We start from the raw sequence: 13,089 nt of genomic DNA, 5'->3' as shown, positions 1-13,089 counted from the left end.
TCTCTCACACACACACACACACACACACACACATTTGTAAGATATATTTTATGCCCTTATTGTATAAAATGTGTTTTTATGAATTCCTTGTGTGTTATGTACCTTCTAGTGCCTAACGGCTAAAACTATATATAGTACCACTTCTGTTGTATTCGTAGTTATTTTGGAAGTGATAACTAGCTTTCGATTATGCTTTTCATCTTCACCAGACACAAGTACCAGAATATCTTTTAGATATTGAATAAGAAGCATTAATTTTTTTTTATGTTTCTTCTTAAAATGGTTAGATATACCACCTTTATTATTAGGGCTGACAGTGATTTTGTTACTCATCTTACTTGAAGTTGCTGTCGTTGGCCTTTTTAATGATTGTTCATTAGCAAGGATGTAAAACATACTTCATGGTAGTAAACTTATTTCAGCAGATTTCAATTGAGGATGCCAACATATAACCCTTATGCAGCTCATTAATGAATCTTTTGTTATATCTAATTTATTTGCACTATATTTTACAAAAAGACATGGTTCTCTTTAGTGGAGGCTATCGTCACTTTTAGATTCTTATAGGACAACAAAAGTTACTTTTATGAATGGTAAGCAAGCTCTGTAGTTGAGATAATTTCTCTTCACATCTTTGTTTGAGATTGTTTCTTTTTTGGCCCACTTATTTTTATTTTTCTGTTGTGGTTGGAATTTTATCAGGACATTTATCTTTTTCAATGATAGAATAGTTATTCATTTAAATTTACTCTATTATGATATATAACATCCATGCATTGTAATAATAAGAATATTGATAATCCACGTCTCCAAGTATTAATTGAACTTGTAACTTTAAATTTTTTACTGGAAAATGTATGTGTAGGAGCAGCTTGAGCACTAGGAAACATTTGATAAACTTGATTGTATGTTAGCACGTATTTTGGATCTTTTATGACATGCTGTAAATGGACAGCTTATTAGCACTTAATGCATGCAGTGCTGCGTAATGATCATAAGGATATCACAGAAAAAATAGAGCAAAACCTCCACATCCTTCTTTCAGGTGGTCTTGTTCAGGATCATCAAACTCTACCACAGAAAAGATCAGGTACCAGCATAATGCCCATTTTAAAATATTCCGATTATATTGCATTTGGAAAACAAACTTGATTCATTAGTATTCTAATTTTTTGTCGGGGCTATTTCTAAAGTCCATAAATTTTGAGGCTCAGAACTAGGTAGTCTGAAGCCTTTTTGGAGATTATGGAACAGGTACACTGCTTTAGGGAATGTTCTGATGTTTGATAATTATATTGAGATTTTTGTCTTTTTTTGGTATTCACAGCTGAAGGGGAAGAGTTAGGGATCCAAATTTCATCTGGATCGAACAGCATCAGCTCCATCTCTTTGCCTACTACTTCAGAAGTTTCATCCATGGATGAAGATGCAATTCCAAAATTTCCATTTGCCGTTGTTGATGAATTATTTGATGGGTCTCCAGCAGCATTAGATGGACTTCAACTAGGAGATCAGATTCTGAAATTTGGTATGGTGGAGGGTGGTGACAATTTAGTTCCAAGGCTTGCAAGGGAAGGTCAAACCAACCAAGGCCGTGCAATTCCTGTAATAGTTATGAGACGAGGAGTGAAAGTGCATCTAAATGTGACACCACGTGCTTGGTCAGGTCGAGGACTTCTTGGGTATGTTGATAATTTGCTTCTAATTTTGTTTGACTGGGCATGTGCATATGAAATTAAAGTTTTTAAGAGCAAGAACTACTAGTTTCGTAGGGCTAATTATAGTGGCTTAACAAGTCAATTGAGATCACTTGAACTGTTCTGAAGTTTCTTCTTTTGTCTCATGATGGTTTAATAGATACTATGTTATCCTTGCATGTTTGCTTAAAATCTAGTCTTGGTCATGCCGTGAATAACTCCACTGTAATAGTAGAATGTATTCTCTTTAAATTTGACATGATGTTTTAGATATCTAAACCAGGTACAATGCATGGGATGGTATTATTGTATCCCTGAAATCAATAAAAGTTTTTTTTTTCCTTTATTGTTTGTTTACTTTTGGATTAGGGCTTTCATAATTCAGACTCAAATTATGCTTCTATATAACAAAGTGGTCATTGTTTGATACTTATTCTTGGTATTTTCTATCCATTCTTGGCGTGTCTGGGCTTGGGCTTTTCTTTTTACACCCTTGCCTTTCTCATATATATCCTTATAAAGGAGCATAACAAAAATCTGTCCTTGCTTGTGTTAGACGTGTGAATATTGTCATTGTTCTCATTGATATCAAACCAATCGTCCGGTTTGGTCCGGATGGTAGATGGCAGTTGGTGTGATGAGCAGGTGATGCAGTTTTGGTATCTGTGGGATATGATGCAGCAAGGTGTAGATGACATACTGGAGTCACTTCCGGAAGGTTCTCATATCGGAAATCCTGAGTTATGCTTATTGTGGTCTTAGTATCTGTTATGTGTCTTTGGTATCAGCTATCTCGGTTATGTCAGTTGTATCTTTTCATGTCTCGTGGTTTGGTATATGTGGTATGCGTGGAAGTTGTATTTTTGGAGTTTGGAATTATTTTGTGCTTATGAGTTGGTATCTATACGTCCGGTTGACCCTTGTCCCATTCTGGTAATGAAGGTATATGCATCGATGAATGAATTGTGTAAAAGGAAGCATGTAGAGATATTGCGGAGGCCGACTTGGTTATCATGTTTATGTTTAAGGCTTTATTGGTTAACATGTTGAGCTAGGCTGACATCTTATTTTAGTGTGTAAGCTTTCCGGTATATATATAGAAGTCTATGATATGAGTATGGCAAGAAATGAAGAGAAGAGAGAGTGATAGAGAAGTAATTGAGTGTGCAGTGCGAGTTGCGGACAGCGAAGGCAGTTGGAACAGAGTCAGAGAGCAAATAGTGTTGCAGTAATCCTTAACCGGATCTACTGCAGTTATCCGTGGATAGTGGTACAAAGATCTTTCACCGGATCTTCTATAGGTTTAGCGAGTTGTTGTCTGAGCTTAACTTGGAACTGATCTCATGCATTTGGAGATGCAACTTTCTTCAGTTCAATTATACCTATTGCAATGAGCCATCCAACAGTGAGCCACCCTTTTGTAAACACCATATAACTAGTTATATTCTCTTGAGAGCTAACACTCTCCGTGGTTTTTCCCATTTGGGTTTTTCACGTATAAAATACGGTGTTTCATTTGTGGCTGTGTTTTGTATTTATTCTACATTTGTTGTCTCATGTTTGATATGCTTAATTAGTGATGCATCTGGGAAGGTTCTAATTTTGGAGAAAGTTTAAATTAGTGAGAATACTGATTCACCCCCCTGCCCTCCCCCCCTCTCTCAGTATTCCGGTCTCTTCAACCAATCCAATAGCTTGTTTGGCCCTGCAGTGAAGTCCTCTTTTCAAGCTAAGCTGAAAGAACTATGTTTATTCATGCAGGATTGTGTTTTCAAGCTTATGAGGCTGTGTAAGTCGACCAAATTTTGATTGAATATTCATGCTCCGAATCTTCATTATTGAAATCCCCAAGAACTTATACACATCAAGAACTACAGCCATGTTTGTGATTGACTTGTTGCATAGCAACTGAAACTTGTTGTGTAGCAACTAAAGTTTGTTGTGCAGCAATTTAAAACTTGTTACGTGACAACTGAGGACTGTTGCATAGCAACTAAAGATTGTTGTGTAGCAACTGAAAACTTGTTATGTAACAACTGAGGACTGTTGCGTAGCAACTAAAGATTGTTGTGCAACAGCAAAAACCTTTTCATGTGGCAGTAAAAATACCTGTTGTGCAACAACTGTAGACTTATTTCGTAGCAAAATAAAACCTTCTTTCACAGCAACTACAACTCTTCCTTGTCACCAATAGATTTAGATTTGGCAGGATTTTTAATTATTGCTAAATCCATTCCATGAATCAGGGGATTTATCAATGATAATGTAGTCATCATGATCTATATTGTTTTATAGATTAAGAAAAACATGTTTGATTCACACCATAGTGACATGATTATAAATTATGTATCATATTAATATTTTACTATTTTCATTCATAGAAAAAATGGGCCCAAAACAATTTTTTATTTTTTACTTTTTTAAAATTATGGTGGGGGTCTGGGGGCGACAATCCCTAGCGGGGTTGAGAGGTAGTGCCCTTCACATGGGTTTAGGGGCAGCACCTCTCACGGTGTCTACAGTTGGTGCCCTGGCATCTTCCTTGTTTGTGATACAAGATGGGATCAAGGGGTGAAACCCTTGCTGTCAAAACCAAAGTAAGGCCTTTGAGTCCACACAAACCTTCTTGATGCATCCTCAAATGCTGGAAAAAAGCAGCTCAAATGCTTGAAAAGACATTAAAAAATGATGCAAGATGAGGTTTTTGTTTTGGCAGAGAGACTTATTGTAGCATGGCTGAGTTTTTCCCTGTATTTTTTGCGGAGTTATACTTCAAGTAACTTGCATGCCATTTGATTCACGAGTACTTGCAAGTTCTGTGAGTTTTAGACAAGTTATTCAACTATGGTTCTTATATTTTGAGTTAAATATCTAGGGGTGGCATAGAAAACTAGGTCATTAATCATGTTTCTGGATTTTTTAGCAAGGACTGTAATGGTGTGATGCAGAGCAGGACTTCAAGTCAAAAACCAACACAATTTATTCACCTAGGAGGGCTCACAAAAATTCAATATGCGAATCTTTCTCCCAACCCACCTATCCATTCACTAGACCCAACACAATGGCAAATTTGACACAACTTTAGGACAGACCTCAAAATGATTCAATACTTAAAAGGCAGGTTTCTAAAGTGACTAAGGGCATCATAAAAGTTGCTGCACAACTAGGCTAGACTCCTTGTAGCCCTACTCAGAGGGTTTTCCTACCATAACTTTCTGTACGGACAGTTTCAAGATAAAAGAAGAACATTTATGGATACCCTTTTGGCTGTTTTGCAACATATCCAATTTGCCCTAGGGGTTCTTTTGGAACAAGTACCTCTGTTTTTGACTGGTAAAGTGGCTTTTAGGCCTAATTAGGCCACTTTTCCAAAGCAAGTGTTAGGAATTCAATTACCAAACTTCAAACCACCACTCCTCAGGCTTAAACACATCACATAGGGTCCCAATAAGTGGATTTTGGCCTCCACTTTCACTCACCAATTGCTTTCCAACAAAATCTTGCTTCTACCTACACTTCGAAGCCCAACACATGAAGATGTTAGGCTAGGGCTTGCTCAAAAAGGCCTCAAACTTCATCTCCTGCACAAATCCTTCAAAATCCATCTGGAGCACCCCTAGACCTTCCATTCCACTGATTTTGGCAAAATTTCAATGGTGGAATGGTGAGATATTCACATTTCTTCACTTCAAACCCTCGAAACAAGGGTTTCTGTTAGTTTTAGATCAGACTGTAGCAAATTAGATAACAGAACAGATTACCAAATTAAGCTCACAAAGAACACCAATATACCCTGGGAAAACCTCCCTCTTGGAGGTGAAAAACCCAGCAACAATTCTAAGATCTTATTCAATAATCAGTATGTACAATTTAGCTTCAGCCCATGAAGCATTTAACATCAGCACAATAGTATTAAGTCTGCAAATTATGGCAAACACACAAATGATGAACTTATCTGCAAAACACAAGATGGTTGCTGCCAGAGGGGAGTTCGCTGGAGCTCGCTGTCACTGCAAGGTGAATTGCAGATCTTATCACCTGTTTGCTGTCTTCAAGATGATGTTTGAAGAACCTACAATGAGGTTCGGTGCCACTGGAACCAGTTCGCTGTCCTAGGGATATGATTTTCTGTCTCTGCAACAGTTCGCTGACCTTGTTTGACTTCGCTGATCACAGAAGTAGTTCACTGATAGGATATGTTCGCTGAGTGAGATGATATATATGAATAATGATTGATGCCTTGTATTTATAGGCGACTTAGCCCTTTACCTTTCCCAAGTGGGCTTGCAAGAATAATATATTTATTTACAACTCAATGCATAAAGTTGGTGCCAAAAACTGAATAGTCTTACACGTTTCAAGCAAGATATTGATTATGGGATATGACTAAGGCCATGGGCCCATTAGTCATCCAAACGTGCTAGGTGTGCTAGGTCGGCCCTAGAAGAGCTCCGACCTAGCTACATATATCAACAGTTTCAAGGCAGTTTTAAGTAATTTTCTTATAAAATGCACAAAACTCAATGAAACTTCACAAAATTGGTGCCAAATGAAAGGTGATTCACTCTACTTTCAATTTCATCTGGTCTCAAGTCATTACCCTTCCGTACCAGTACGGAATAAACGCTGCAACAGAGGAAAAACCAGTGAAACGCAGGAAACCAAGTAGTTTTTGTTGCTCTTTTATGAAATTTTGCAAGAACAACCTTTGCCTCGTGTCTGAGAGGCAAATATATAAGTGTAACAAACACAAAAAAGTGGAAACCAATGGTCCCTAACTGATTTTTAAACTACTGACCATTGGCCTTCCAAGCAAACCAAAATTACACCAAAATGCAACATTGCAACTTTTGCAATATTGTGACAAGATTGACAAAACTCAACACATGGATCCTACATGACACAAATACATCATAGATTGTCCTAATGGACTTTATTACATCCATGAAATGCCAAAACTCAACGTAGAACAACTATTGACAATATTGGAGTAAAATTGCTAGGGTGTCCTGCACCATGTTGTAACCAAATGGATATGATCGGGGCTTTTATTATCAGCAGTTATTCTCATGGTCACAATACTCGTCTCAAGTGGCTTAACACTCACATGTTTCATTCTACTCTCTGGCAAAACAAGCAGATTCAGCTCTTTTCCAAGTTTCAGGCTAGTTATAAAATTGGCACATAAAAAGGCTATTATTAATAATTTAATTACAATGAGTCTTGAGTTAGGTGGTTTGAATCATTGTTTAGTCAAGAACTTTGTTCAGCATCAACATAGTTCTTGTGAAATGTCAGTCATTGCAGAGTCTGAGTTGTCTGACAGTTGATTATGCTTTTAATATTGTGTTGTTTCGCGGCTTTCGACAATTTGCATTTGTAAATGTCAGGCATTGACAATTTTTCAGCTATCCATGTCGAGATACTTAGAGTTTATAAGAGTGATTCTAGATGTGAGATATATCTTGTTCTATTTTTAGACGACTCAAAGGAGATTTCAATAGGGATCTCGTGATTCCATAATGAGAAAATGTTATTTTCTTTGAAGCAAGCAATAGTCATTCGCAACTACCAATTTCAGTGGCTGAATTGTAATAATTAAATTTACAGATTTGACTATGATTCATATAACGTGAATCTTGATGTTTCATGAAAATGTAGTTTCTTCCTTTTAATATTAATGAGTGATGGATTTTTCCCACAAAAAAAATGAAATATTAATGAACTTAAACCAAAATGCAGTAATAAATAAATAAAGGTGAAACATAAACTAATATGATTTAGACAAGATAAAAATATCCACCAATAGAGGGTATGCATTTGCTCTTTTCCATTTTTGATTCATGTAGGAAATCTAGTACATTAGATTCTTTAGTTGCTTTGGATGTGTAATGATATTTCTTTTTAAGTCTAAGAAGAAGAAAGGCTCGCTACAATATAAGACTGACTTCTTTGAGAAACATTAAACCCTTGTTGCCAATGATATCTCTTTGGAAGTGTAAGAAAAGGAAAGGGCCTCTAGAATGGAAGATTGACCTCTTTATGAGATGTCAGACCTTCGTTATCTTTTTAAATAAATGATTGTTAAGGAAAGTCTCAAAACATCATAGGTTGAATCTTGGTGCGAGGTGATGCAAAGTGGATAAGATGACTGAAAGGAGCTGAGTTTTTGTTATAATTTTCCAGTGCCCTCAAACTCCAATAGAACATGCTATTTATATTGACTTTTGTCACACATCTGAATTTTGTTTTTTGAGAGGCAATATACAGACCTTATTTGAATTGATATGATTTTCTCGAAGTACAACTCTTAGAAACTTGCCTCTTGCAAAACTGATTTCTGTAAAATTTATTTTTCTACATTTATAGGTGTTTTACTTTTTCATTTTTGTGTTCTTCATGGTGAAATTCTGCTACATGCTAAATATGGGTGTATCAATGTGCAACTGTCTCTATTGCCTTGTTAAATTTTTATTTGCTACCCTTCATACATAGGAGTAACTATGAGCTCTGAACAAATTAAAAAAGTGGCCATGAATGAAGATATGCACGAAAATGTTAATTCTAATATTTGTTCGTCTAAACTTGATTGTTTGTTTTTTTCTTACTTGAAACTTTTATGGTAAGTTGAAATGAAAAAACATAGATCAACATGGTGTTATGGATGCGCTACTCTGGAAAAAGGATACTTCTATGTATTACATTCATTGTTGCATAGAGACAACCAGGGAGGGAGGTTTTCCTTTACTTGTAAAGCATCATAAGAGTTCTTATAAAGTCAATCATACTCTAAATCATTCATTTGTCTTAAAGTTGTAGTATTCCAAATGTTAAATCTTGGACTATTGATTTCGTGGTCTTATTAACATGAACTTGTGGTTTATAGAATGAAATGGCAGTTTCTCATTTAGTGTCTCTTTCACAAGAGCATGATAGTTTTTGGTATAATGAAATCTGATTAGAGAATATGGTTTTTTAACAGGTGCCATCTTCAAAGTCTATGACCATGGGGAACCACCTAATATTATCCTGTGAAGTATTCTCCTTGCATATATCATATATATGATTGTTTGATCTGTCACAGCATACAAAAACATAAACGACTTGTTTTTTAATGTGACCAATTAGATTTTCCAAGTGTTTAAATATGCAGAAGAGTTTACAAGGATTCAGCGTCGTTGTTTGAGCATTTTGGCTTGTGTGCATTCTAGCGCTTCAAATTTGACATTTTACAGCAGTTTCATTAAGTGCAGTATGCTATTATGTAAATATGTAATTACTTTATTTTTAAATTGGGTTCTGGTTAGAAAAAAAAGGGTAGAATGACTATGTTGCACTCTGGTTTTGTTGACAAAATGTTTGTTGTCGTAAGTGTATAGATAATGTATAGGATTAAAAAAAGGGTGGTTTTTGTAGAAGCAAAGATAAAATAGTAAGAAAGAGAATCATGTATGTAGTCCATTGGGTGTGAATGAAAGCTGGAAAGTTCAGAAAAGTTAGATTGTAGCTAGTAGTTTACAACACAAAATGTTTGCACATGTACTTTTTGTTAACGGTGGTCAATGCCCTTTGGGCAGTGAGTGTAATCTTAAGAATTTTTGCCTAAACTAAGCTATTATCTGAAGTACTTTGTAACATGTGAATAGGTGTTTTTACTTTTGTTAGCCTGGAGTTATTGTCGTTAAAGAGAAACTGAAACTGTTATTTTATAGTTGTTTTTGAAGGGTTTTGCGGTATGCTAATATAATGATTGAAAACGATAAAAAAAAACATTTGAACAAACTGAGGGATAAGCTTTGATTGCATAAACCTATGTTGGAATACTGATCTAAGCACCAAATTTTGGAGATGTTCTTCCAAGCCATTTGCAACGAACTATTCCTGTCTATTGAGAAGGTTCTATGTAATGTCCCCTTATGGATATTTTAAGGAAATTAGGGAACGATTAACTAATAAATCAATTGCAAGAAACTTCTTCTTGACAAACTCTAAATCCTTGTGAATCTTACAAGGCTGATAACAATCTATAATCTACTATATATTAATTTTGAAACATATAATATATCAAATGTGCAATATGTAATACAAGAATGATGGGATGAAATGAACTTTAATATTCAAATCGGCAGTAGAGAAATCTTGCTATCTCTGATGTGGATTAAGAATTATGCAAGGGTAGATCTCTGTTATATGCTGATCTGCAATTGTGGGATTTATTCCGCTCTTCCTGATACATCAATGTATATAATGCTACAAGTTATTTCTCAACTGCTTCAAGCCATTTCTGATATATCAATAATAATGTGCTGATAGTCGTTCTCCTATCGCTTATAGCGATAAAAGGAACAATTGCTGTTTCTGATTTAACCTTTGGAAAGTGTGCAAATGTTGGTGCCGTTTCTGAATGTCGCTTTGAATAGATGCAACTTGTCTCAATCGAGCAGAGCCAATACTGGATGTAAATATAAAATGAAGACAAAATCCGATGCTTTATTGGAATGAGTATTGATCCCTTATTAAATTATCTTGTGGGAATGAAGGGCTATGTCTCATCTTGGAATGGACATCTCCTCCTAATCACACCTTTATATGATCATTTGTTATTGACACAATTCTTAATCGCTGTTCATTGTTTAAGGATTAATTAATCACTTGTTGGATTTGCTTTATGATTAATATAATCATTGTTTGAATAACTAATCAATGGAATGGTTAGTTGCTGATCGGGCTTGTTAATGCCTTAATCGATATTTGTTTGCCCAATCAGTCATATACTCGAACTCCCTCTTTTGATATGGATTATCAAATCCTCCTTATCCAGCGATATTAAGTGTTGAGCACTTGATCAAAATCAGATATGCTTGCTGACTATTATTTGGATATCGAATCTATTAATGATGCTTGACTATCTTTGATGGAATCATTACACAATGATGACAATTAATGGATGATGGTTGGACTATGGTACTCAATATCCCCATTGTCTTTCCTCCGTATGACAGATGTTATAGGGATGATGCCAACATGGATTTATATAAGATCGATGCATAAAAGATCATCAGTTTCTGTCTAGCATCAATATTATGATTCACAGCTTCAGTATGCATCATTCTTGACATTATGTGGCTCAATATGTTGTATGCTCTTAAAGTCTTCATTCCTTGATTATGAGAATGGGTGGATAGCACATCAAATCTCTACTACATCTTATCCTCTATGTTTTACTTGGATGCTTGATAGGAAAATCGTTAAGTCTTATGAATAAGATAATTTTCCTCAATAAGGTCTTCATGCTTTAGTTTTTATTGATATAATATGCAAAGCTACCACTTCAACTTCTTAAATACTATGTAAAAATTGTTATTCTCTTACTACTAACTAGTTGAAGGTGTTTCAAGGCCGCTACACTTGATCACATAAGTGGTTTATTACTCCTTATTATAAGGTTAAGGATGGGGACATCACCTTCTAAACATAAAGTTATTTAATAAAATTGCACTAAGTTTTTCAGAAACCTCACAGATGTAAATTATATCAGTAACAATAATCAAAATTATGATTTGTTTCAACACCCTCCAAGGCTGCATAAAGTTTAGGTTCACAAATCCTGTCAATTTGATCAGTCTCCGCTATATTGATAGAAGGCCAAGTTAAGTTTGTATTTTATTATTAGAATTTTGTATGACAGCTTTCTTACAACGAATGTACCATTATGTAGAAGGTCAATGCTCAAATGAATTGGACATGTGGTTAAAGTAATGCGTTGAAATATGGAAGGTGTTATGAGAGATAAAGAAGGCTTTGTACACAAGTGGGAACATATATGGCCCAAGGTTGTTTTCAATAACATATTGTGCAAAAGAAAGAAGACTTGGATGCAACAATAGAACAAATGGATGAGTAAATGGATTATTTACTTGAATACATGCCTCATGAATAGTAAAGAGAAAGGCTTTTGTTATGGATAAGTTCCACAAACATATATGGGGTAAAGTGTTAGGGAGCGGAAAATTATAATATTGTTGAGTTCAAAGTCATTTGTGATCATCATAAAAAAGATGCATAGGGGCAACTATTTTTTGGAGAAAAAAAATTCTTATTGTTTAGTTAAGGACTCAGTGTCATCAACTTCATTGTGAAACCAGATGTTGGAAAAGTCTAAAAGAAGCTTTGGAAGAAAGAGTACCTTTTGCACTTTCGAGAAAGTGGAAATAGAAAAACATTTCATTTTGGAGTGTGATGCCTTCAGGGACAAAAGGGACAAGTATGTAAATATCTTGATAGTTGGCTTCTGGTATAATTTATTCAACAAGGGGATTGTTGAGGAGTTGGGGGGAGCTCATCACCTTGCATGGGAAAATGATTGATTTGCAAAAATCAGTTTTGATCAAGGGGGCTATCCCATAGGCTATGTTTAACCTCGTGGATGATATTTTTTTTTTCTTGTTATTCAGTGCTCTTCAAAATGGTGATTTATTTGGAGAAGATATCTCCATCGGGATTGCTTAAATAGAGGTTACTTCATGCATCATTGAAGGTGGAGTGGTCGTGATTGATTAAAATCAAAACTTTCGTAAATAGTGGACTAGTACCCCGTCACACATGATGCTAACATTGTTGTTATTAAATTTATAATATTGTCAAGGTTTGGTCAATGTGTCAGTTGGCAAGGACTTTTAAAATTGTCCCATACTATTATACTTGAACATCAGTTGTATCTAATTTCATAAAACTAAGAGCAAGTTTTAATTTTGGAAAGAGGAGGAAAAGAAAGCGAGAATGACTTTCACTAGTGTATAATTGCATGAAGGGAAATCAACCAAGTTGATAGGAAGAAAAAACAAACAATCAAGTGGTTCCAAATACAAGGTTTCCAGGTTTTTGGTTGATGAGTGATCCCTTGGTCTCACAAAGCAAGTGAATTTAACCAAAAAGTTTTTTGTCAATCGTACTTGGAATGAATATATATTTATAAATGAAACAATAGAAGTAAAACCTAATCTAAACTAGACAACAAATTAGCTATCTACTAATTATTTGTCTCTAGAATTAACGTGTAGTTCTAGGAATGTTCTAGAATGCAATCTACATTTGATATATTTATTTATGAACAACATCAAATGTTGTAGTCTTGGAATGTTTTGGACAACCCAGGTTCATAAATTGTACAAATGAAACAAATTATAGAAAGGGAATACATTATCCTCTCCATATTATGAGATGTGATGATGGTTCTTTTGCCTCTTCTAAGTCAATTGGCTCCCTGCAGAAATTGATGGCTTATGAAAAAACAAAGATGCTTAGTCCTCATTTTCCATAGGCCAAAGATGCTCAATCCTCTTTTTCCATGAGAAGTTTACCTTTGTTGACAACCTTCTATTCAGAAGTTTCC

General features: G+C 35.2%; 1 protein-coding gene across 1 annotated transcript in view; it reads left to right on the top strand.

Moving 5' to 3' along the window:
- Positions 1–9,332, top strand: part of LOC131034569 (uncharacterized) — a 78,961-nt gene extending 69,629 nt beyond the window's left edge. Inside the window, exons 4-6 of the mRNA XM_057966105.2 lie at positions 980–1,090; positions 1,328–1,682; positions 8,680–9,332. Of these exons, the coding sequence (XP_057822088.1) occupies positions 980–1,090; positions 1,328–1,682; positions 8,680–8,701 (488 nt within the window). The 3' untranslated portion in view covers positions 8,702–9,332. The remainder of the gene's footprint in view (positions 1–979; positions 1,091–1,327; positions 1,683–8,679) is intronic.
- Positions 9,333–13,089: the final 3,757 nt, after the last annotated feature.

This window comes from Cryptomeria japonica, chromosome 5, assembly GCF_030272615.1.
Source record: "Cryptomeria japonica chromosome 5, Sugi_1.0, whole genome shotgun sequence".
NCBI classification, from domain to species: domain Eukaryota; kingdom Viridiplantae; phylum Streptophyta; class Pinopsida; order Cupressales; family Cupressaceae; genus Cryptomeria; species Cryptomeria japonica.
The sequence above is the reverse complement of the archived record's forward strand: the minus strand, read 5'-3'. Positions and strand labels throughout refer to the sequence as shown.